Source organism: Prionailurus viverrinus, chromosome D1, assembly GCF_022837055.1.
Source record: "Prionailurus viverrinus isolate Anna chromosome D1, UM_Priviv_1.0, whole genome shotgun sequence".
In the NCBI taxonomy this organism is placed as follows: Eukaryota; Metazoa; Chordata; class Mammalia; order Carnivora; family Felidae; genus Prionailurus; species Prionailurus viverrinus.
In genome coordinates, this window is record NC_062570.1 from 113,296,051 (window position 1) to 113,314,664 (window position 18,614).

At 57.8% G+C, this 18,614-nt stretch overlaps 1 protein-coding gene across 3 annotated transcripts in view; it reads left to right on the plus strand.

Moving 5' to 3' along the window:
- Positions 1 to 18,614, plus strand: part of NAP1L4 (nucleosome assembly protein 1 like 4) — a 48,187-nt gene that overhangs the window by 26,710 nt on the left and 2,863 nt on the right. For all 3 annotated transcript variants that reach the window (XM_047877553.1, XM_047877555.1, XM_047877554.1), the window contains 10 exons: positions 127 to 268; positions 748 to 834; positions 2,183 to 2,314; positions 3,049 to 3,120; positions 7,527 to 7,666; positions 8,870 to 9,015; positions 10,777 to 10,799; positions 11,053 to 11,172; positions 13,470 to 13,499; positions 13,894 to 13,950. In XM_047877553.1, the coding sequence (XP_047733509.1) occupies positions 127 to 268; positions 748 to 834; positions 2,183 to 2,314; positions 3,049 to 3,120; positions 7,527 to 7,666; positions 8,870 to 9,015; positions 10,777 to 10,799; positions 11,053 to 11,172; positions 13,470 to 13,499; positions 13,894 to 13,950 (949 nt within the window). The remainder of the gene's footprint in view (positions 1 to 126; positions 269 to 747; positions 835 to 2,182; positions 2,315 to 3,048; positions 3,121 to 7,526; positions 7,667 to 8,869; positions 9,016 to 10,776; positions 10,800 to 11,052; positions 11,173 to 13,469; positions 13,500 to 13,893; positions 13,951 to 18,614) is intronic.

Consider the following 18,614-nt stretch of genomic DNA (forward strand, 5'->3'; position numbering starts at 1 on the left):
TTAGGAGCCCTTTTCTGTAGTAAGGATGTTAATTCTGTGGTTAGCTACGTTTATCTTAAGAAAATTGAAAAGCATTCTGCCTTCTTTTGCAGCCATAAGGATGTTTTACTTTTTGTCTCGTGTCAGTTTACCCAAAGCGGTGAAGAGAAGAATCAATGCGTTGAAACAGCTGCAGGTGAAGTGTGCTCACATAGAGGCCAAGTTCTACGAGGAGGTGCATGACCTGGAGAGGAAGTATGCCGCACTGTACCAGCCTCTCTTTGACAAGGTGGGCGGCTTGCGCGGACATTTCACTCACGGATTTCAAATCTAAGTTGAAGTAAAACATCCACGTGTACCTAGTGATGAATCCTTGAACGTTACTCTTTAAGCCCTAAAACTCAGAATCTTGCTTTGTTTTTTTTTTTAATGTTTGTTTATTTTGAGAGAGAGAGAGAGACAGCAGGAAAGGGGCAGAGAGGCAGAGGAGGAACAGAGAGAATCCCAAGCAGGCTTCCTCGCCGACAGCACAGAGCCTAATGTGGGGCTCGAACCCGCAAACCATGAGATCGTGACCTGAGCCCAAACCAAGAGCCGGACTCCACTCAACCAACTGAGCCACCCCCCCTCCCCACCCCCCGCCTAGGCACCCCTAGAATCTTAAGTTATAAAAGCATTCGGTTTTTCACAGATGTTATTTGCAAACTTAACTCTTGAGTTCCTGGATAACTTACTATAGCTCTAAGAAGGTCTCGCTTTTACTTAAAGAGAAGGGAGTTCATCACTGGGGATGTTGAACCGACAGACGCGGAATCAGAGTGGCACAGTGAGAACGAAGAGGAGGATAAGCTGGCCGTGAGTATTTTTTTAACGAGTGCAACTTGTGTTCTGTTGTTTCGGTGCAGTTAGAAATAAGCAACCTCTTGGAACAGGTTTCAGTCCTCGGTGTAACATCACCAAGGAAGGAGCTCCTCCCAGTAGGTGCGAATTCACTGTTAGGTTGGCTGTTTGGATCTCTCTGTGGCGGGGAGCACCGGGCGGCCAGCAGGGCTGGCAGCAGTTAAAACTGCGAACCAGACAACGTCTCCCTTCTCCGTCTGGTCGTGGAAGCCACTCGGTACAGCAGCGCACCGAGACGTGGGGTCGGATGGACAGGACTCAAAACATCAGCAAAGTCTCGGTCAGGAGAAAGGCACAGTCCCATGAGAGGAGGGGACACCCGCGTCAGCGGTCACTCTGAGGTCAGGGTTGTGAGGAGGGTGTGGTGGATGTCTGTGCCGCCCTGCTCGGGGCCCAGCAGCGACCCCGGAGCAGTCGCAGTGTGCCCGGGAGCTTTAGATCGGCGGACAGCCTTCCAGGATTGGTCCCGTTCCAGTGCGACCGGAAGTTCCGCCTGGTTTTGTTTGGGAGACCAGTGTCTTCTATCCTCCAGTATTGGTTCTCAGGGAATTGTTTTGAAGCGTGTGTGAGTCCCAATAGCCTTAGAACCCGGCCTGGTTGAAGCAATGGCTACAGACGAGTATAGTTGTGACTCGCTTCCTTGTTGCTCAAGGAAAATCCTCTGTAAATTTAAAAAGCCCCTCGCGAGCGTTTCACGCGAGAATCCCGTGTGAGGAGACGTTTGCACTTTCCAGTGGCTCCGTTTGGTGTTGTCCTTGACCTCCCTGGGCCCGCCCTCTCCTGGGCCCGCCCTCTCCTGGGCTTTGATGTTAGAAAAGCCTCCCCCCACCCCCACCCCCGCCACCCCCCGGGTTGCACGTAGCCTGTCCGGTCACCTCCCTGATGTTTGCGTGGAGTTTCTGTCCCGATGTTAATAGTCACCTTATCGTTTGGGGTAGACACTGCTTGGCTGTTTCTTGTTGCCGAGGGGACGGGGTCTCTCTCCGGTGGTGGGTGGTTGTCCCAAGACGGACGTCTCCTAGAGCTGGTGCTGGACAGCCTTTCCTGAATTTGCTGGCGCTGTGCCATGTTGTAAAATTGTATCATGGAAATCCATCCGATGGAATGCCTTGAATGTTTTGTTCCTTAGAAACGTTTAAAAGTGTGACCTGCTCAGTGGTCTTGGGGACGCGGGTTCCGAGAACAGCTTCTGAGAGAAGTTTGTGCAGGGTTCTGAAACTTCCGTTGTGCACTAAGCCATTGAATTCTTTGTAACTTTGTTGCTTTGCGGTAAGTGCCCTCTGTCGCATCTTTGCTTTTTTAGGGAGACGTGAAAAGTAAAGTAGTCATCGCGGAAAAGGAAGTCGCGACAGCAGAGGAGCCAAACCCCAAAGGAATCCCAGAGTTCTGGTTCACCATCTTTAGAAACGTAGATATGCTGAGTGAATTAGTCCAGGTGAGCAGATGTCCACGTCGCAGAGAGCTCTTCGTCTGAAAGCTGCTCACTTGTGAACCATCTGAGCGTTTAGTGGTTGGTTGGTCGTGGTGGGCGGAAAGGCCCTTTCTGTGACCGGCGGAGGGTGTCACTGCTGCAACGCCCCCCACCCCCCCACCCCCGCTTCCATTGCGGTGCTGCCCGGAAGGCCTACGGCTCTGGGGCTGAGCCGAGACCTGGAGTAGCCTTCTCCCCTCCGCGATGGCCTGCCGCCTCAGCCCAGAGTGCCGTTCCCAGGCTCCAGCCCCTTCCTCGTCTTACTGTGGGTGAACGAGTGGCGAGCTGTGAGGCCAGGAGGCCAGGAAGTTGGCCAGCAAAGTCAGTGGGCTGACCCAGGGGCTTCTCCTGGTTCTCTCTTCGGAGACGTGCAGACCAGCAGTCTTGGTCGACACCCGTACGCGGCGGCAGCTGGCGGAGTGTGAAAGCAGTTGGGCCCTTGTCCTTCCTACCTGGCGTCGATGGTTCCCAGCACTCCAGTGTGCCAGAGAGAGGCTGCCCCTGATTGCTGTCACCGAGACCCATGGTCGGTGAACAGATTGGGTGGCTTCCTGGGAGTTCCTGCTTGACGAGCACGGAGCCCGGCAGGGCTGTGGGTCCAGCGCCTGGGGCTGTGAGCAGCAGTGGCTCAAAGACCACGCGTGTTGCTGCTTTGAAAAGGCCTGCTAGAAAGTTCTTTCTGCTCTGTTTATGATTAGGAGTACGATGAGCCGATCTTGAAGCACCTGCAGGATATTAAAGTGAAGTTTTCAGACCCCGGGCAGCCTATGGTGAGTACTGACCGAGCTCCTACTTGGTGTCAGAAAGGGTCGGGCTGCTGAGGGTGAGGGGCTCGGAGCCGGGGCAGGGGATCCAGACCTGGCCCCCGCTTGTGGGGTGGTCCCGAGCCAGATGATCGCCAAGAGCTGGGATGTTCTCCTGTGGCCTCCCTGGGCCTCGCCAAGCAGTGCCGCACAGCCTGACAGGCCGCTCAGGCTGCCAGCTGCCCGTGGCAGGTGGCCAGAGTCCAACGCAGGACTGGACTGGCTGGCCGTGGTGTCCGCCGTGCCGTGCGCTGCTTTCTGAGCTGGCTTGTCCCCTGCCTCCCCTGCCAGAGGGCGTGATGGCGTCTTTCTCCTAAGCGTCTCCCGGGGTTGTGAGGCTCGGACGTGTGTGGAAAGAATGGTAGGTGTGTCCTCAGATTCGGGCGGCACTGTCCTAGGAACCCCAGATGCTAATGCCTGCAAGACACTGCAGGGGGACCACACTGAAGAATGCCCCCCCCGCCCTGACTGCCACAAGGCACCTCTTTCCAGCACTCCTGCTGCCGTGTGGGAGGAGTGTGAGGCCGGCCCGCCCCCCGCCACCCTGCGTGAGGGGGGGCCTGGCACGGGCACGTTCGGGCCTGTGAGCCTGGCTCTGGCCGAGGGGCTCCATCCCGGTGCCAGAGCCGCTCCAGCGCCACACGGCTGACGGACTCGTGGCTCTCCGTTTCTGGCCCCGGGCCGCGTCCCGGGGCCGTGGGTCTGGGGGAAGGTGCGGAGGGGCCTGAGACCTGGGGCCCGGCCGTTCTCCCTCCTGGTCACAGAACGCTGGCCCCACGCCATGGACGAGGGCCAGTGTCGCCAAGTGGGTTTCTCTCCCTGGTCCTGCGGGTGCCTTGTCGGAGGCGAGGGGCCGGGGCCATACTGCGTCTGTCCCTTCCACTTTTCCTGCCCTTCTCACTCTGGGAAGTGACATTTGGCTCTCCCGCCTGCAGGTCGAGGGTGCGGACCGTGGTGAAGCCTGCTCCCAGGCTGTGGGGCACCCCTTTCCTGCCGCACCGGGTCAGCCTGGTTCCCGGGGCTTTTTCTTTGGCCTGTGGGGGCGCTTGGCCACAGCGCCCCCGTGGGAGCCGTGTGGGGCGGTCACGGGCCGGTGCTTGGACTCCTGTGATCCTCCCCCCACCTTCCCAAGGGGTTGCGTGCATGCCGTTTTAAGATCCTGTGTCGGTTTTTTTCTAACACTTCTTCCTCACCTCTGAGTCATCTGGTCTCCGTTTGTTTTTTAATGTTTGTTTATTTGGAGAGAGGGGAAGGGAGGGGCAGAGAGAGAGAATCCCAAGCAGGCTCTGCAGTCAGTGCTGAGCCCGATGGGAGGCTTGAACTCATGAGCGGTTAGATCACGGTCTGAGCTGAAGTCAAGAGTCAGACGCTTAACCGACTGAGTCACCGGGGCACCTAGACTCCATTTATCAAGTTTTCTCTTCTGGATCGGTTCTTTTTCCTTCTTTTCTTTGTTGTTACTAGACACCCGTTTGGTGATTTCCCGGGTCCGTGTTCTTTCTCGGCCTGTCTCCGTCTCTTGCAGAGGTTTCTAGGCAGACAGGAGCCCTGGTCTTGGTCGACCGCGAGCCAGTCTTTTTTCCCTCGTGGCTCCCTCCGTCGGTGGAAAACTTAGGAAATACGGGGAAGCGCAGAGATCTCCGTCTTGCAGAAGTAGCTCAGCTGCGGACCCAGTTTCCGCGGTCGTCTTTTAAAGGTGGTCATGAGCTGTTTTCGACGCTAAAGTCAGAGGCACGAGAACCGTCCAGCCTCAGGATGAAGCGCAGCCGGTGTGTTTGCTGCTCCTCGTGACCGCCCTGCCGCCCTCCCCCCCGGGGTCCCCACGCTTACGCTGCAGCAGACGGGGACCGCGTGTGTGGACGGTGTGGCGTGGGCGCCGCCGCAGCGGTGGGACCCGGTCGCGACTGCCCCTGGGGCCGCTGGGTGATCGGGCGGTGCCCAGGCGCGTGCGGCCGCTGCCCCGTCCAAAGGGCTGCGCTCGGGTCAGCGTACGGGGCCCCGGGTCTCGTTTACATTCCTGGGGGTTTCCTCAGTTCGGATGCGTCTCAGCGCAGTTTTGCCGGGGCAAAGGAGAGGAACGTTTGCAAGGCTCAGAGGCCCACTTCGCGTTTCTGCTGGCGGTATCTTGGTCCACGTCCTTTTTTGCCATCCCCGTGCCCTCGTGTCTCTGTTTTGACGTAACTGCGAGCAGCGGCGGATCGGAGCTCCCCACGCCGGCTCCGCAGACGGAAGCCCCTGCCGTGGGCCGTGCCGGGTGCGGGCTGCTCCTGGGCGTCCCCGCGGGAGCGCCGGCACCCTCTCTGGGCGAGCGCGAGCTCCGGTCTTACACGTGGGTGTGGGTGTGGGTGTGAGTGTGACGAGGCATCTGCTGCGTGTTTACGGCTGACGCGGCTGTGGGGGTGTGTGTGTGTGACGGACGTGGCCTCGTCTTTGGGCCCTCTTCTCCCGTTGAACCCTTTCCGACTCCTCCCCATCGTGGGTTAGTTATTTTGGACTTGAACGGCGGCCTACGGGGAGGAAAACCTGAGGACGGGGAGTCGTACGCTTGTTTGGAGAGCTGGTAGGGAAGGAGATGGCAGAGGACGGAGGGGATACGGTGGTCGGTGCAAAAGTGGGAGTGACGGTGTGCCGCTCGCCAGCCCTCCCTGTCCCCGGCCACCTGTGCCTGCTTGTGGCCGCCGCCCCCCCGCCCTCAACAGACTTGGAGTGATGGATCGCAGCCTCCGAACTGGGTGCTCTTTTTCCAGGATGGGTGGTGTTTTTAGCCCTGGGGGTCGGGCCAGATGGAGAAGGGGGGGCTCCATCTGACGCTTTACTCCGCCAGACCAGTGACTTGTGCTCTGGATGGTCAGGCTTTCATTTCTCCCTTAGTGGATATGGTTTGGTCCTAGTCTTTTTTGTTTGTTTTTAAGATTTTACTTTTTTTTTTTCTTTTAACTTTTTTTTTTTTTCACTTTTAGTCAGTATTGAGAGACCGACAGAGCGTGAGCGGGGGAGGGGCAGAGAGAGAGGGAGACACAGACTCCAATGTAGGCTCCAGGCTCTGAGCTGTCAGCACAGAGCCCGATGTGGGGCTCGAACTCACAAACCATGAGATCATGACCTGAGCTGAAGTCGGATGCTCAACCGACGGAGCCCCCCAGGCACCCCTGGATTTTACTTTTTTTTTTTTTTTTAAAATCTCCACACCCATCATGGGCCTCAGACTCAGCCCTGAGATTAAGAGTCTCATGCTCCACCAGCCAGGAGCTCTCAGTCTTAGGCTTTTTAATCTGTTTTTTTCCCAGTTGGTAATTATGCCATTATTAAGAAGATTGAAATAGGTAACATTTAGCAGGCGTTGCCTATGAACTTACATGAACTCTGTTCTAGTCAACTCGGGGAGAGAGAGAGGATTGTTACTTCCATTTTATAGGTAGATGAGGAAACAAAAGCACAGAGACACTGAGTAACTTCCCAAAGTCGCACCGCACTTAGAGGCAGAGTGTTGGGAACCCGGGCTGTCTGAACTCAGAGTCAGTCTCGTAAATTGTGTCTGTAACTTACTTAACCAAGACCATCTTTTTTTCCTGAAGATGGGGCTGAGGTGAGTGTCTTTGCACATAGTGACACATCCATCCGGGTGTCTTCTTTACATGGAATCTAAATTCCTTAGATTGATTTTACTTTCACTAATCTTTGGATTGTGCCTGGTGTGCCCTTGTAAAACTGTTCACAGTATGGAGGGCACCTGCTTTCCCAACACGCTTTGCCAGTATGACGTTATTCGTACGGACTGGAAAACTAGAATCTTTCTTCCTGGCCGCTTGACTTTATTGGTGACCTGACTGCTCCTTTGTACACACCTTGTGTCCATTTTTCCTCTCCGGTTCTAGAGGGCTTTGTGAACAGAGGACGCAGTTGTCCTTTGTGTGGCTTGAGGAGGCCCCGTCAGTGCTCCCGCACCCCACAGGGCCTGGCCCCTTGGCACGGCAGGGAGAGGGGGGCTGGGCCGCGGCCGCCTGCTTTCCCCATCCACACCCCCACCTTGGCAGGGTGGGCCAGGGGCAGCAGACAGAAGCTGGGATCCCTCAGGAGAGCGTGGAAGGGGGTCGCCGGGAAGGGGGCCTCGGGGGCCACGTGCGCCCTCCTGGGGCTGGAGTACGGCAGGCGGCCCCCCACCTGTCGTTTGTGTCTTGGCTCTGTACCGGTGTTTTTTGGAACAGAAGTTTTTCTTGCCACGTGGCCGTCGCTGTTGAGCTGTTCATTGGTGGCTTCCGTCTGTGGCGGCGCGCTCGGGGGAGCTGGTTTCCAGGACGCGCCACGCGGCTCACGAGATCTGTCACTGGTTACTTGTGTTTTCAGCCGGGCTCACCCGGAGTTTCTGTCTTCAGTCTTTTGTCTTAGAGTTCCACTTTGAACCCAACGACTACTTTACCAACTCAGTCCTGACAAAAACATACAAGATGAAGTCAGAGCCAGACAAGGCCGATCCTTTCTCCTTTGAAGGCCCTGAAATAGTCGACTGTGACGGGTAAGGAGACGCCGCTCCAGCTTCGTTTTGTGAGACAGAAGCAGGTGACTGCAGAGCTCCACGCGGAGGAGAAATTAGGAATAAAGCAAGAAAGTCTGTAATCTCCTTAAAAGCCCAGTAGACAGAGAGATTTAAGTTAAATAGTCTTTCTGTTTGGGGCTATGATGGCCTGTGCTGGGAAATGTGTCATTCACGAGGTCACGCGTGCCAGCGTGTAGGGTAAGTGGCCGGGTTTCCTCATTGGAGGAGGCATTGGCTGCTGTGGTCCCCTGACACGAAGCTGTCCTTGCTGCACTGATAAGTCACCCTCGGCCAATATTGGTCGAACGAATGGACGGGTCTGTGCAGGGCAGCGTTGGTCCGTTGCTTCCTCGAAAAGTGATGGGGCAGTTTAATTGTCATTTGACTCGTGACCCAGCACCTCGGTGGTTTCAGGCGAGATCACCAGGGAGACAGTGTGGGTTGGAGTTCATTCCTCGTGGTCTGTTCTGTCTTTGAGCCGAAACCATGAGCCTTACTCACTGGAGCCAGGTGCTGCAATCTCCCCATGTGACAGTTCTGCGCCCCGTCAAGACCCTGCCGGGCTCCAATGGCAATGGTGACTCTGTCAGATCATTTCCCAGGCCCAGGCTGTCGTCGTGGAAACAGCGTCCTGAGCAGACACTAGTCACGTGCTGCCAGGGGCTGCCTGTTGAGCCCCAGTGATGGGAAGATTAGAAAGCCGGCCGGGCTCACCCCCCGGCAGGGCCGCCATGGCAGCCGGCAGCGGCGTGCTGTGCCCCGGTCGCGAATACGGCCAGGGGTCGCCTGCCGCCTTCCGGCAGCTTGTTCTGCTTGCTTGGCTGCCTTGAGAATTTGGGTGCATGAGTTAGTCCAGCTGTGCTCTGGGGCCAAGAGACGGCAGGTGACAGCCTGTGAGCATCGTTTGGGCACCCTAGCCCCGCGCCGACCGGGCTCGGCCACAGAAGAAGTACAGAAGGTCTCGGGAGAGATGCGTCCCGCTTAAGGCAGTGCTCCCGACCCGGATGGTGGCGGGCCGCCCCTCTGGCCGTTCTCCTGTCGCTGAGCTTCGGATGCGCCTGGGCGTGCGGGGACCCACGGGTGGGTTCCTTTGGCGGGGTTGTCCGGGTTAGGCGCGCGGCTCTGCTCTGCTGGGCTCTCGCGCGGCGGGTGTGCGTGTGTGTGATGGGCGTGTGTCCGCAGGTGTGTCATCGACTGGAAGAAGGGAAAAAACGTCACCGTGAAAACGATCAAGAAGAGGCAGAAGCACAAGGGCCGGGGCACGGTGAGAACGGTTACCAAACAAGTTCCCAGCGACTCGTTCTTCAACTTCTTCAGCCCGCTGAAAGGTGAGTGGTGGCGCCAGGAGCGTCGTGTGCCACCCAGGGTCACTTACCCTCAGGGTCCTGTCCGGCGGCCCCCCGCAAACGACACACGCAAGACCGTTTCTCGTGAGTGTGCGCGCGCGCACTACTGGGAAGTGCAGGTGCGCGGTGGCACGCGGGCCGTCGCGCTCGGGGCTCGCTGCCTTCACCGCTCGGCCCCTCTCTTCCTGGGTCCGTCTTGGAGCCTCCGGGGTGCCAGTGCCTGCTGCCTTGGGGGGTAAACGCAGCTGTCCATTCAGCGCTTCGGCTTCCTTGTTTGAGAAGAAGCCCTTTGCAGCCTCGCGTGCACGGTGGCCGCCACCCGCACGCGCTCCCCGTGAAGTAGACGCGGCTTCGCCCTGAAAGGCGGCGCGTTTGCTGGAAGCCTCCAAACTGGGTTTTAAGTAATTGAAGAAAGTTGAAGTGAGATTAAGTGGACTGACTCCATTCGGGCAGGTGACTTCTGGGACCCCAAAACTGTACTGTCCTGGTCGTGTCACTCTACAGACGGGCCAGGGGTCCCTGAACCGTGCACCGAAATTCTGTGGTAGATGAATGACTCCTCCGACGAGTATTATTTATTTATTTGTTAAACGTTTGTTTATTTTTGAGACAGAGCGTGAGCAGGGGAAGGGTCGGGGGGGGCGGGGCACAGAGGATCTCAGGCAGGCTCCGTGCTGTCAGCACAGAGCCCAGTGTGGGGCTCGAACTCACGGACCATGAGATCGTGCCCTGAGCCGAAGTCGGACAGCTGAGCCCCCCAGGCACCCCGTGTACAGCTGTTGTTAAGGTAGTGAGACAGACAGGGTAAGTTTGTCGTGTGATGAATGTGATCAGCTCGTCGGGTGATGAGCTCTGTAAAAACGAGTGTGAGGTGACGGTGGGTTGGTGACAGATACTCAAGAAAAAGTACCGAAATCGATAAAATGCTTTTTGAAATGATGAAGATCTAAGGTGGCCTTTTTGTTCTTAGATCTAAGAAACAGGTCCCAAAGTCAGGGGAGCAAAGCCCCGGCCCCCAGGCCAGAGTCCCCACACCCGAGGCTCAGCCCGTGGGGGGCACGGTGTGGGGCTGACATGCCGAGGCTTGGGGCCGCGGGCCGCAGGGCTGGGTTTTGCCCGCCGGGCCCCAGCCCCCACCGCGCGGTAAGCCTTCGCCTCCTGAGACCCGGCCTAGAACGAGCACTTCTGAAGTCGGGGGTCCGAACGTCACCAGGCTTTGTCCACTTTTCGGTCCCTGTCTTTCCTGTCCCGCTCGGTCCTGGGCCGGGCTCTGGTTCGGCACCACGATCTGGGCGGCTGTGTGTGTGCCGAGCGGGACATCGGCGAGGCGTGCGGTGCTTCCTGCTGCCCGCAGGGAATCCGTTCGTTTGGCAGGAAGGACGTCCCGCGGACCCAGCCGAGGGGCGCTGCTTTGCTAACACGGCACTGCCGTCCCCCTTCTCGGCGGGGTCCCGCGCGGGCTTGCGGGGCGCGGGTGCGAGCTCCGCTTATGGCATGAAGGCGCAGAACGGCCAGTGTGCCGCCGCTCGATGGGCCTTTCCACCTGGCAGCCCTAACCTGCTGGGCGTGCCTTCCCCCTTGGCCCTCTGCACAGGTCTGCGGGCGGTGCGGGCGGCGGGCAGAGAGGCGCAGGGCCGGGCTGTGCGCCGAGGCACTCGACCTGTCCGCCGGGCCGCCCGAGGGCGCTTTACCCAGGTCCTGGCTGTCCCTGTAACGTTGATGTGTTTTGTCTTTGTTTTCTAGCATCTGGGGATGGAGAATCACTGGTAAGATTTGTGTCGTCCTCAGAGTCTCCTTTGTGTCCAGAGTCATTCTGCCTTCCCTTTAGTCCTGTTTCCTCCTCCCTTAGACCCGGGGGGCGTTTCTGTCATTTCTGTCCACTGCACCATGGGGCAGGTCTGGAGCACGTGTCCCCGTGCCCCTGCCTGCCAGGCCGCCCGGAGCGCGGGCACAGTGCGGGTGGGAGGGCGTGGTGCTCGTCTCATGGAAACGAGTCGTGTTGACGTTTTCCCCTCTCAGGATGAAGACTCGGAATTCACGTTAGCCTCCGACTTTGAAATCGGACATTTCTTTCGTGAGCGGATAGTCCCGCGGGCCGTGCTCTACTTCACGGGCGAGGCCATAGAGGATGACGACAACGTACGTGGGCAGGGGTGCCCTGAGGGGCAGCTGGGGGTCCCCTGCTGGCGGGGCAGAGGGCAGGGGTGGAGCGGGACTCTGGGGGGCCTCAGAGCGGAGTGCCAGCCTGTCCTCGGAGGGCCCCGGGTGCTTGCCGTGTCCTGCTTTCTGCCTTTAAGCTTTGGGTAACTTTGAAACGGGAGGAAAATGTCACTCAAGGAGGTCTGGCACAGCAGACGGTCATCCACCGAGCTGACCCCTGCTAGCCTGTGGCGTACCAGCCCCGAAGACTCGAGGCCCGTGCTGCATGGAAGGGTGGCCAGGCTGCTCTCTCTGCTTGAGCACGGTCTAGCGAGCTGTCCCGTGGTCACCGGAGACGGTTCTCCATCACAACTGAGGCCCGGGTCACATGGAAATACAGTTTTGTAGCATCTGCTGCAAGTGTTTTAGGTGGTATTTACTCTCTTGCTTTTAGAGCTCTTGAGTGTTCCAGACGGTTCTAGGTTTCTTTCCTGAGGGGTCTGCCGAGGCCTTAGACGGGGCAGCGGGAGCGAGGCAGGTTCCGGGTGCTTGGCGCCCAGGGGCAGTGCAGGCCTGCTTCCCACAGTTCTCTTCTGTGCTCACGGTCGTTGTGTGGGGGTCAGCTGTGGAGCCGGAGACCGTGTGAGATGAGCTAACTTCCATCCCGGGCTGGGGCAGGAGGCGACTGTGGGGCGGGGTCGTGTCGTGTCAGGTGTGTAAGCAGCACAGCTGAAATTGACACCACGGGTGGTAGACCGGCCCGTCCGGCAGAACTTTCTGTGCTCCCCTGCCCACACTGTCCGATGCAGCAGGACCCCCTGATGGGACGCGTAGAGACCGTAACTGAGATTGTTGGCAACTGAGGAACCGGATGTTCGGCTTTACTTAGTGTGGCCCAAGACTCTCGTCACTGCGCGCCCCGGAAGGCTCGTCTCCAGACCGGGGGTGCCCGGACTCCGTTGATCACACACCCACGAGTGTTAAAACTTGAGGGGGCAGCGCCCGCACGTGTTTATTTAAGGGGCAGGCACCGCCGCACCCTGACTGCTCGGACCGGGGTCCTGACCCCTGAGCAGCCACGTGGCAGCCTCTGCTGCGGAGTCCGCCCGGGACAGTGCGGTCAGTGGTGGGGGGGTCTGGTGACGCGTCAGGCGGTGAGAGTAGCTCCCGTTGGCACCGCTCCTTGGCGCCTGTCGGGTAGAGGTCAACCTGCAGGCCTCCGTGGCGTCGGCAGCCTTGCCCAAGCCCCGCGCGTGGTGCCGGGGGGCCCAGCTCGCTTGCCCCGCCCCCACCCGGGGGCCGCCACTCTGCGCTCTGCGGGAGTGTCAGGTGTGCTTGCGGCAGGACCCCCAGGCCCCTCCGGGTCCAGAGGGAGGTGATCTGCTGAGAACCCCGGGAAAGCCGCACTTGGGCCCGTCGGAGGCCCGTTCCAGTCGGAGGCTGAGCCGAAACGCAGTTAGCTGCCAGACACCAGGCCAGGGTCTTCCTTTGCCACAGGCTGGTCGGGGCACAAGGGGGAAAGGGCCTTGGGGTGTGTTCAGAAACCTGCCGGCGCGGGAGGGCGCGCGCCCTGGGCCCCCCGGCCCCCCGCTCTCTGGAGTTCTGTGTGAGCTGTCCCTGAGGGGACGTGTGTGGACTCCAACGAAGAAAAAGCTGGCTTAAATGGGTCCCTTGTGCCGTGCAGGCAGTAGCGATAAGGTTTGTTGTGGGTTTGGTTGTGATCGGAGTCTGATGTTTGGAGCTTAAATGAGAGCTTGACCCGTGACGTCTTTGGACCTGGGAGAAATTCACTCAAGACCAGCCAGCTACAGTGTTGGGGGTCTCTTCTGCACGCCTTAGTTCTGACTTCTTTTAAAGGCTAAGCACCAAGGTTTTATCATACTTCTAACACAGAAACGTTTACCCTTGTATGAGACATAAAATGCCGTGGAAATTCATGCATCTTTGTAGTAAACGCCCTCTGCCGGCTTGCTTAGGTCAGCCAGTTTCCCAGGTGAACCCAGTATGTTCTCATGCTGACCAGCGCCGCCCCCCCCCGCCACCCATCCTTAGGCCTTGTTTTCAGTGGTTTTCAGCTACCCGGAGTCCTGTGACCGCAGTGGGCTAGTCCCCGTTCCAAGGCCAAGATGCCCAGCAGCAGACCCTCCCCTTGAGAACTGGGCCTGGAACGGGTGCTGCCGACCGACCTCTTTCCTCGGGCCTGACCAGTAGGGGCACTTGACGGGGGGACTGTGTCTGGGTCGGGGCACCCTTGCGCTCCAGAGACTTAAAAACTTGTCTCTGTTTTCTTTTTTCAGTTTGAAGAGGGTGAGGAAGGAGAAGAGGAGGTAAGACTTGGCCCGCGTGGAGCGTCCCTTCCCTGCGGCCGCGCCGGGCTGCCCCTGCTCGAGTGCGCGAGGTCGCGGAAGCACAAGACCAGTTACACCCAACTTGTGCGGAGCTGCCTCCGAGGGCTGCACCCTGTTAAAACCAGGGGGGCGGCCAGCGCCGCCCCAGGGTCCGGTGGCTGACCCTGCGTTTTCAGCGGTGTGTTGATGCCCATTATCTGCGAGGGGATGAAGTACCCGGAAGCCATTGTGTCCGGAGGAGGTGACATAATCAGTCCCGGACAGTGATCGTCGATTCCCTCCAAATCCAGGGGTTGTTTAGTTGGTTTGGGGCAAGTGAAGCCCCGAGAGTTTAAATCCCGTCCGTTCAGCTCCTTCTCACTCTCTTGTGCAGGAATTGGAAGGTGACGAGGAGGGAGAGGATGAGGACGACGCCGAAATTAACCCCAAGGTCAGTTGTCGGGGCTGCGCGCACCTGCGAGCCCCGTGCTGTGTGCTCAGACGGCCCCCCACAAGGAGGCGGTGCAGGTGCGGGGCCCGCGTGTCCTCCCGTCAGTCCTGAGAGCAGAGCAGAAGGTTCTCGAACAGGGGCTGTTCAGACACCTCAGGTGTCATTTGGTGTGAGGCGTAGATAACCAGTCAGTGCTTTTCCAGCTCCTTCCTGAGCCGTCCTTTGTTTTCTTAAACTAGTCGGGAGGGCAGCCTTATTTTCCAGATCTTTAATTCTTCTAAGGTAACGACTAAATGGCGACGTGGTAAACTTCTGTGTGTTTATTTTTGGAAAAGAAGGACTTTGAAAGGAGGGACTTTGGGGGGTTGTTATTATTTCTTTTAATGAATAGAGTAGTGAAGTTGTAGACATAATCTTGTGACTGTATTTGGGCTGAGATTACTCGGAGCTGCGTGTAAATATCTCCCACGATCGCAGATGAACTAGGAAGCTTTAGTTAAACCAACAAAAAAAACAGCTGAGGAGAACGGGCAACTCCATTAACTGTACCTGTAGAGGTGAGTTTTGACTTCTGGTCTCAGGTCAGCTTAAATGAAGGCACCGTGCCGCTTGCCACAGCCTCTGAATCCAGACCCACTTTCACGCAGTCCCGAAGCCGCACGTCGTGTCTGCGAGCGTGGGATCGGTAACGCGCGCGCAGCTTAGAGTCGAATCCGTGGTGGGCCAGCAGAGCCCTGGCGTCCCCTGCGTGTGCTGACTGGGTCTCGGCGTAACTAGACACTGTTTGTCCACCCGTCCCCCGTTTTTGCCCCGAGTGGGACGTGCGTAAACTGTCGGCGTAATAACCTAGCTCTGTAAGTGGTTTGGTTTGGTTTTGTTTTTAACACCAAGTCTTTCCGTAAATGCACGCTTACAGTACTAGCTCCTTCTAGGGAAGGATGGGAGGGAGGCGTCAGACTTCCAGAAACGTACCACGTGAATTCTCCTCTGAGCGTAAGCTCACGGAGAGGGGCATCTTTGCAAAGCCGGCCCGCGCACCACGGCAGGACTGCCGCGCAGACGCGCCCGTGCTCGCCTCCGCGACACCGGGGCCCCGCCTGGGGTGGCCCCCACCGGCCGCCTGCTCCTTCCTGCTCTCCCGCTGGCGCACACGCCCACAGTTTGGATTCTAGAGCCGAGACCGCGTCCAGACTCGGGGCCCGGCTGCCTCCGGTCTCCCCTGTTGCCGGCAGTGAGGGCTCCGTTGTCGCGTCGCTTCCTTCTGTTGTCTGTCCTCTCCTCTCTCCTCGCCGAGCCTTCCGTCTCCTGCCACGTCTGTTTTGCTGGAAGAGCGTCCTCTCACCAGTAACGTGACACGGGGGAGGGCAGTCAGGACTAGCGCTCCACGGGTCTCCGTCTGTGGTGTCGGTCAGGGGAAGGAGAGCGGTGACTGAACGAGTAGCCTCGCCAGCGTGAGGCCCCAGGACCGCCGGGTCTGGGCAGCCAGAAGGGCCCGAGTCTGGTCCTGCGGAGGGATTTGTCCCGTCAGGGTCTGCACAAGTGGAGGCAGACCGGGACAGGGGCTGTTTGGGTACTAAAGGGGCCGGTGTGATGGGTGGGGGTGGTTCATCTCAAGCTCGAGGTTTTGCAGCCGTTGGCGTCACGAGAGAGTCGCTGTTTCTGCCGGTATAATTTGGTGCAGTTTATTTTCCTTTACGCTGACAGTTCCTTTCAATTTTTTCCCCACGTAGGTGTAATTTTTGTCTGCTAATCATTCATACGTTTCTAGGTAAGGTGGAGCTGTATTCGTTTCTAACCCAGTCTCCTGGCCTGTGCCTTACGGTTGTGCCTCACTGTCGCTCTGCGGACAGAGAGGAAGCTGCCGGCCAGGCACATCCAGTGTGCACCAGGCTGAGCGTGCGGCTTCCTGAGGAACGGTATTTTTGCGCAGGGGCCTGTTGTGTATGCGGCCTTTTGGCTTTTGTTTTTAAGTTGTTTTTAATTCAATTTCTCTTTTAAGTTTACACCCTAGTTAGTTAGCGTCTGGTGCAACAATGATTTCCGGAGTAGATTCCTTGGCGCCCCTCCCCCATTTAGCCCCTCCCCCCTCCCACACCCCTCCAGCAACCCTCTGTTTGTTCTCCATGTTTTAGAGTCTCTTATGCTCTGTCCCCCTCCCTGATTTTATCTTGTTTTTGCTTCCCTTCCCCTATGTACATCTGTTTTGTCTCTTAAAGTCCTCATGTGAGTGAAGTCATATGATGTTTGTCTTTCCCTGACTAATTTCGCTTAGCGTAATACTGTCTGCTTCCATCCACGTAGTTGCCAATGGCAAGATTTCATTCTTTTTGATGGCCGAGTAATACTCCGTTACATATATACGTATACGTCCCACATCTTCTTTATCCATTCATCCGTCGATGGACATTTGGGCTCTCTCCATACTTAGGCTATTGTTGATAGTGCTGCTATAAAACATTGGGGTACACGTGTCCCTTCGAAACAGCACACCTGTATCCCTTGGATAGGTACCTAGTAATGCAATTGCCGGGTCAGAGGGGAGTTCTATTTTTAATTTTTTGAGGAACCTCCATCCTGTTTTCCAGAGTGGCTGCACCAGTTTGCATTCCCACCAGCAGTGCAAGAGGGTTCCCCCTTTCTCTGCATCCTTGCCAGCATCTGTTGTCGCCTTGTTTTTGTTGTTTTTTTTTAAGTAGCCTCCACATCCAGTATGGAGCCCAGCGTGGGGCTTGAACTCACAACCCTGAGGTCAAGAGTCGGACACTTAACCGGCCGAGCCACCCAGGTGCCCCTGTTTTGTGTACCTCTAAAACTGACTGTCAGAAACTACATTTGGCTCCTGCTTTGCAAGCCCAGTGTTCGTTTCTGACCGAGTAGCAAAGGCATGACTGGTGTGGCATTTTGACAGAACGGCCCTCCAGGAAGAGGACAGTGAGTGAGGGCCCTGGGAGGTGGAGACCGTGTTTCCTGGGCTGTGCTAGGACCAGCCACACCCCTTGCGGTAGGAATGAGCCCATTGCTTTATTCTTGATGTGTTTCTAGTGATTGTTTATACTTTTTAATCAGGTGTGGTGCAGACCGGTAGGTCACAAAGGGCTAACTAAACTTCGTGCCAGAATTTTTGTGCCCAAAGCTGTGGTCTGGTGTAGCGTTAGTGGCAGGTGCTGGTGTGGCTGGCTGCTGGAGAGTTCTGAGCGGGTAAGAGCTAGCAGCAGTCTCCTGGGGGCCGCCCACCCCCCACTCCCGTCCCCCACGGCGAGGGCCGTCCTCGCCATCGCAGCTCTGTTCCAGTCATCAGCTCCCTCCCCCCGGGGACACCGTCCTCACTTGGCGGGGTTGGGGAGGGAGGTGGTCCGGGGTGGTGGTCGGCAGGTGCCACGGGAGGCGGGAGGCGATGCTCATACCCAGGAGAGGAAGGCTGAGCAGCAGCGGCCGCTTATACAGCGGAGCCCGTGAGCAGGAACTTGAACTTCCCGCCGCAGGTGACCAGCTGATCCTGACCGTCATTTAGACCAAACACCTTTGAGCGTCTGTCTGCATCGCCTTCCTGTCTCCCTCGCGTGGGCTCGTTCTCATAGACGAAGCCAAAGAAACGTTTTAGCTAGGGGAGACGCGCGGCCTCGGACCCGCGTGTTTGAAGGGTCGAGTCTGATGATTGACGTGCACGGATGACAGCGCGATGGCTTGGTTCCCGCCGCCCCACCCGTCTGAAGGACCAGCAGCCAGCCTTGCTCCACCCAAGTCCCGCTCCTCCCACCCCGCCAGTCGCCAGTCGCTTGGGAGCGTCCGCAGCCCAGCAGCCCGTGTCTCTAGGACAGAGGGACCCTCCTGGCGTGTGGCCACCCCGAGTAACACCGGCGTGCCTCGGCAGTTTTGGCAGTCCTGTGGCGATGTCGTCAGGTTCTTGCCGGGGTCCCAGCTTCTCCGGGGGGGGTGGGGGGAGGCGGCCGTTCCCCCCATAGTCGGGCAGCTCTTGGGCCCTGGGGCCGTGGGCCCCCGTGACGCAGTGCCGGCCGGCTGTGTGCTTGGTGGCCCTTTTCCACTCCTTCCCCGGCACGTGTCGTCTGGGAAAACTTGTCTTTTAAATGGTTCCCAGACAGGCAGGGTTTGGGCTATTAGAGTGCGCCTTTGAAACCCCTGCCTCCCTTCCTTTGATGAGCAGTGGCGTTGAGTGACTGAGCCGTCATCAGACTCTGTGATGTGAAACAGAGGGTGCTGGGGCTCAGTGCAGTTTTGTTTTGGCCTGTGTCACAGGTTGAAAACCATTGGTGTCTCGTTGATGAGACTCACATCAGAAGCTTTGGGATTCTGGGTCACCTTTACCAGCTAGGAGTTGTGTCCCTGTGGATACTGCTCCCGCAGGTGGGGCCGCCAGCTTCTCTCCTGGTCTTGGTTGTCGTGAGGCCCTGCTTGCCTCCAGTAGCCTTTATCACCTAAGCTACTGAATGTGTTTTGAGTGAGTAGGTGATACATTCTCAGGCTTAAAAACCTGTACATATACGTGTGAAATCATCCAGACTTCACATCGTAAATTGTTTCCCACCCAGTGTTACAAAACACTGTATATGTGGAACCCTTCGTGTGCGGAAAGGTAGAGAAGTCCCTCCTGTCCTGTGCCGCCCTCCCCTGTTCCCGCCTTCTCCCCCTACTCGACCACCTCCTTT